Source organism: Charadrius vociferus, unplaced genomic scaffold, assembly GCF_000708025.1.
Source record: "Charadrius vociferus isolate BGI_N301 unplaced genomic scaffold, ASM70802v2 scaffold1551, whole genome shotgun sequence".
Classification (NCBI taxonomy): Eukaryota; Metazoa; Chordata; class Aves; order Charadriiformes; family Charadriidae; genus Charadrius; species Charadrius vociferus.
The window spans coordinates 170,245-176,123 of NW_009646882.1; the positions used below are offsets into that span (position 1 = coordinate 170,245).

Consider the following 5,879-nt stretch of genomic DNA (forward strand, 5'->3'; position numbering starts at 1 on the left):
AGCTGTGCATTTCAGTGCCGGATGTGATCCGGAGCATTGGGTGCTTCCCGGGGCACTGGAGGGAGAGGGCCGAGCGTGCTCCTGCGCTCCCACAGGAGCTGCCCTGGGCTGGTAAACGCGTTTTCAGGGTTTCGATGGAACAAACCCGTGTGAGATTTCTGTTAGGAAAGGCCCGAGCTGACCGTCGGGCACTCGCCCCTCTGCCAGTGCAGAAGCTCACAAGGGTTTCTCTGTTGAAGGCAGGGGAGGATTACAGGTGCTAGCGGGGCATATATATGGAATTTTTTAATGTTACAATGAGAGTTTATTGCCATCCATCTTTTTGGAACAGCAGGAAGTATTTTGCTTTATTGGTAAACGTGCAGAGCGTTCACCAGACTGGCCCCAAAGCACTCCCTGCTTTTGTTGTAAGCATTTGGAGAAATGCTTCTTGCACAGGCAGCGTTGGGCTTCCCAAGCAACGGTTTCTACAGGTGAGCGGCGCCCACCCGACAGCTCCTTTACAGGTACGAGCCCAGCACACACTTCTCAAACACAGTAAGTATTTACATGTATTAATACGGGATTAATTTCACTACACAGTTCACCAAACAGAGCCATAGCGTGAGTTTAAACTGTTGTCCTGACCTGAATCTGTTAGTTGAGCTTTGTGTTACAGCAAAGCTGTGGCCACGTATCCACCGACCAACTGGGAAACCGTCTGGCTAAGAGCAAAAACATGAGTTTCAATAGAACAGATTTGACAACAGAAGTGCTTCATCATTAACTTTTTTTCCAGCCAGAGGTTTAGGTTTGAGCAGACTTAAGTTACACAGTTACGATACCTCCACTTACATCCTACACTACAGTGTTACTGCCAGCCTAACCTAACATCCAAGTGCATTAGAGGAGAGTAGTAAAATCTTGCATGAAGTACAGTTCTGTACTTCAGACATGATTTTAGTTTCTATAAAATAAGATGGAAAAGACATTAGTCTATCTCTTCCACTCCCTGCCAAGGCAGGATCGTTCCCTACAGGACAAGGACACTGGACAGGGCTTGGTCCAGCCCGCTCTGGCGGGTGCAGTGAAATGGCTGGAGCCGTGCGACAGGGACTGAATGCCGCTCCTCTATCTCACTTGTTTCCCTTTCTCTGATTATTTTGGGTTTTTTTATAACCCGTGATAGCTCTTTTAAGACATCACCTGGCAACGTGCTGTCTCCTGTCCCCTCACCAGTGTCTTCCCTGCACGTGCATGCAGCGGACACGAGCTGGTGGAGGGCGGCTGCAGGAGTGAGCTCTGAGCAAAGCTGTTGGCCGTCGGCTGCCTCCGCACCGCTCTGCTTAGGGCTGGACTGGCCGTGACTGCCACGCTCCACAGAAGTGATCCACAACTGGGTCTTGCTGGTTTTTACCCAGTAATTCAGTTACCAGAACGACTGATGTCTGTCCCCCGGGTGGGGGAGAAGGGGGAGATGTTTCACAGTTCACTTCACTCGGCTTCAGACCAGTTATGTACATACGGGTTTGGTCTGCCACTGCTCGTAGTGCTGACATGTAAAGATCTAACGATTGTGGTTCATAGGGAAGTTATAAAAGACCATAGTTGGTCTTCCTCCGAGGAAGAAAACAAGCAGAACACCGCGGCTGCTTCTCTCCAAAACTCTTCCTTTAAAACACACTCAGCAGCACATCGGTTATGTGGCAGTTTTCCTTTGTCAGTCAAGAGTTGCTTGTTTTCTTCCTTGTTCTGAGGCCGATAAACTCTCTCCGCAGAGAGGCTTCACACTGGGCTTGGCAAAAGGGCTTACTTTAGTAAAGGGAGAATTATTTCTCTTTACAATTTTAAAGGTTACAGGAGTTACTTGCCTTTTAAAAACAAACAAACAGCTACCCTGCCCGTGCTCCTAGATGATGGTGCAGGAACTAAAAGCAGAGCCCCGTTTGTTGGTGCTCTGTGTTGGCACAAGTTTTCCTTTTCCATAGTAACCCGAGAATATTGCCTTCACATCCATCTTTTTAGAAAGGGTGAGCATCCACATACCGTTATCAAAATACAGCAGTTTCCCTCCTCCAATTTCCCCCACTTGATCCCCTTTGTTCCCTGCCTTTTCCAGTTTCACAAACTCCAGCAGATCGAGCCCAGTCTGGACCGCTTCGATGCTGTTGGCGCAGCCGAGGGTGATGTGGGCCCGGCTGCCTTTCGGGAGGTTGTCGGTGGGGAGGATCTTATCGGCGTCCCCGGGCCACAGCAGCAGCTGCTGTTCGCTCAGCTCTACGCGAGCACCCACAGTTTTTGTTGTGATGAACAGGGCCGAAATGGACAAGGTGAAGCCTTTGCCGTAGGAAGCCTTCACAGCCTGGGAGAAGAGGGAGAGAAGGACGGACAGAGCTTTAACTGCTGCACGCCGCTGCGGTACAGCGCTGCGGTGACTCCTGCCCACAGGCTCGGGGTCCCGGCCGAGCACAGCAGCTCTCGCTTTGCCGTGTCTGTGCCGTGCTGTGTATGACGGGAACACCATGGCCTGAAGTTCCCGCTCTGTGAATTCAGAGCTGGTTACGTCTTTTCCCCTCACAAATTCCAATATTTAACTTGGAGTTATCTGTTTTGAAATAGTTTAGCTGGAAGTGCAAATACTGTAATTTATCGTCACTTCAATCAAGCGATTGGAGATGGTGCTGGGGGACGGAGGACAGGGGGGGGCAGGAGCATTTGGTTTGGAAACTAACAGGAAATAGTCACCATCTCTCAATTGTGACTTTTCTATCGCAGAGGCCATGTGGACGCGGATCCTGTCCCTACAGTCACCCTCTCGGCTCCAAGTGAAGCTGCAGCTCCGGCCCACCCCGAGGGGCTCGTGGGTCCCGGCTGGGGAGGGGTTGGGGTCACAGCCCCATACTCACCTCTTGCTGTGCATATTCCTCGGCTCCGGCTGCTTTTCCGAACTCGGTGTATTTTGTGGTGCAGTGTAAGACCCCGGGCGGCCTCTTCACAAAGTAGCCGGTAAGATCTATTTTTATTTTGGGATCTTCAATAGCAGAAGCAACTGCAAATACAGGTAAACAATATTACTCTCAAAAAATGATCCCTCGATGTCACCCCATGAGCCAAGTCCCATCTCAGCTTTCTTCACCAACCTGTCCCTCATGTTTCCTCTTTGTTACTGCTCAAAAGGATTAGATGGGTAAATAAAACTCCTCCTTCCACCGGGGCTAACCGTGGATGTGACTAGAGAACAGCAGCTTCAGTGCATCATCGGGGCTCACCTTAACCTCGCCACTGTACAGATCCCTCAAGGGAGGAGTCTTCAGTCTGTCCCTTTTCTCTTTGACTCCCCGCAGCAACCAGGGGATGCCACCCCCACCCAGCTCCCTACGCTGTCACAGCTAAAGAGGAAAAACAGTTTCATTTATTTTTACGTACAGCAGCAACTTTGTCACCTACGGGGAACAGATAAATATCTTTAAACAGTTTTTCTTGTTGCTAACTTTAACTAGAAATTCACTTTAGAATCTGACCAAACTTGTCCCACTGGCTGCGTGTTAACATTTTATCACCACAGTAAGAACTTGGTAAGATACTTCTATACATACAGTATTTACTCTCCTTTTTGAAGGCTTTGAGGCTTCCAAGTTCATCTAAGAAGGCCTGGCCGGCCTTCCTCAGGATCTCAGAGCTTCTTTTGCTCAAAAACCACCCAAAATACATGGGTAGGAATTCCTTCTCCAAGCTCGGCTTCATCTTCTTCAGCTCTTCCACTGACAGTTTCCATTGATTCTTCTCCTTCAGCTGCAAGCAATCCATCCGCCACTGGGTTTTGGGCTCGGCAAAGATGACTTTGTACCGGTATTTGTCAGCAATATCAAAGAGTTGGTCCAGTCGTTCCCTCTCGTGGTGAGTGTCATCCAAAACGATAACGCTGATGTCTCGTTTGCAATAGTCAACTAGATCCTCATCCACCTTTGAATATTCTTCAGGAATGGTGCTTCTTATTAAAGGTGTAATTTTATAGTTATCAACAGAGATGACCTTGCAGGCGTCTTTATACCTCTCTTGAATCGCCTGGGCAAGAGTGGACTTCCCGCTGCCAGGGAGACCTCTCAAAATAAAAAAGGTTTTCGATTCTTTGAGTGTGGAGATGGTATCTTCATCGTCAAGGAAAGGAAAGTGTAAGCTTTCGGGTCTTTCTTTTGTTGACTGAGTAGACATTTTTCTAAATATTTTAGGCAGGAATGTGTGACTCTTCTTGGAGAAGCCTCTGTTCTGAAATGCAAGAAGACAGTATTTTGCAGGTTGGCAGCCCCAGGAACCACGTGGTCCCACCACACCACCGCGTGCTGCCGAGTGCCTTGGCTGGGAGGAGGTGGCACAGGACACCTCGGCCGCCCCACGCGGCTTAAACCACCTCTCCCAGCTGTGCCAGCCGGTCCCGCCGCAGGGACTGGGCCAGTCCCACCACCCCCGGCACCGGTGATCCCACCTGAGGAGCCGAGGGTGCAGCTCCGCTCCCAGCTCCGGCCATGTCGCCGCAGTCCTGCCTGACCGGGAAGGGGAAGTTTTACCCGTCATGTGGCAGCAGCTGCAGTTTCAGAGGTACCACGAGCTGCCGCAAAGCTGCAGCCCGGGCAGAGCGCTTCAACTGTCAAATTCGTGTCTGAACGCTTCAATAAACACTTGTGGCCACCAGACAGCAGGGCTGCAGCGCTGTGGGGTGCCCCACCGGGAAACGAAAGTCGCGACAGCGGCTGGGGCTGCCTCTCATCGCTTCATCTGAACAAAAGCGGCTGAAAAGAGATTGGTCTGTTCAGGGGTTCTCTGTCCCCACAGGAGAGGCTGTTTCTGAGCGAAGTCTGCAGGGAGACGTCTGTCTGACCATCAGCACTCCCAACGCCTCCGAGGAGGGAATTTGGCCTCCTCTTGTGATGCAATTGCTTCCCACAAAGCCAAGCCCCCTCCCAGCAGCTGCGGAGCTGAACAGGAAAGTGAAACCAGTGCCCCCAGCACTCAAAACAACACTGGCTTTTGGCAGCGGCGAGCGAGCCAGGGAGGTGCTGCTGGCGCTGGCTCCCCCCTCCAGCCGGCACCTCCGGTAACTGGAGATCAATTCCCGGCAGGGCCTGGGAAAACACGGGACCGGGCAGATACGAGGGATTTTCCCAACGGTGCGAGTTTTCAATAGCACCAACGGGGCAGCCACTGGGGTTTGTGTCAATGTGTGACCTCCCCACCTCCCCCCAGCCGCCTCCTCGCCCGCCCCGGCAGTGAGCAACCCACCGCTGTGCCAGCGGCCCCGGGAGCGATGCCGAAGGAGTAAGTTTTACTTTTGATGCAAAAATTGAGGGGGGTTTGCATACTACATAGATGCTCTGCCCGTGGCAAAAAAAAAATACGGTTTTCCTTGTTTACAGAGTGAACACATTGTTTAAAAAACAACTATTCAGTTGATTCGGAGGCGTCCTGGGACCAGCCCCCCCACTGCTTCAAGGGAGCGCTGCCTGCCGCAGGCTCAGCTCCAGCGCAGCACGCCATGACGGTGAGCCCTGAGCACGCCGGGATGGCCGTGCCCACTCCTGAACCAGGCACGGTGCTCCTGCCGCAGGAACAAATGGGGCCTCTGAGAAGAGTGAGGACCAGACGGCTCTCCTGGGACCCCTCCATCAGCCTCCCCGAGGATTCGGGGCTGCCAGGTGGTGGTACAAGAGGAAGCAGATGGCGTGAGCCACCCCCGGTAGCTGCTCCTCCTCGCAGCGTAAGTCTCCTGTCTGCCATGGGGGACGTTTGGCGGGAGCGGGGACGGGCAGTGGCTCCACGCAGAGCTGGGCCGGGCTGCTCTCGCTGCCCCTGCGGCCGGCCCGGTGACCCGCGCGGGCTGGGGCTGCGGCAGCCCAGGCGAGTTT

The 5,879-nt window shown here is 52.5% G+C and overlaps 1 protein-coding gene across 1 annotated transcript; it reads right to left on the reverse strand.

Moving 5' to 3' along the window:
• Positions 1 to 1,699: 1,699 nt before the first annotated feature.
• Positions 1,700 to 4,239, reverse strand: CNP (2',3'-cyclic nucleotide 3' phosphodiesterase). The gene is made up of 3 exons (XM_009894426.1): positions 3,576 to 4,239; positions 2,886 to 3,028; positions 1,700 to 2,341 (listed from the first exon to the last, which is right to left on the reverse strand). The coding sequence occupies exons 1-3, from the start codon at positions 4,189 to 4,191 to the stop codon at positions 1,889 to 1,891; spliced, it is 1,212 nt and encodes a 403-aa protein (XP_009892728.1). The 5' UTR covers positions 4,192 to 4,239; the 3' UTR covers positions 1,700 to 1,888.
• Positions 4,240 to 5,879: the final 1,640 nt, after the last annotated feature.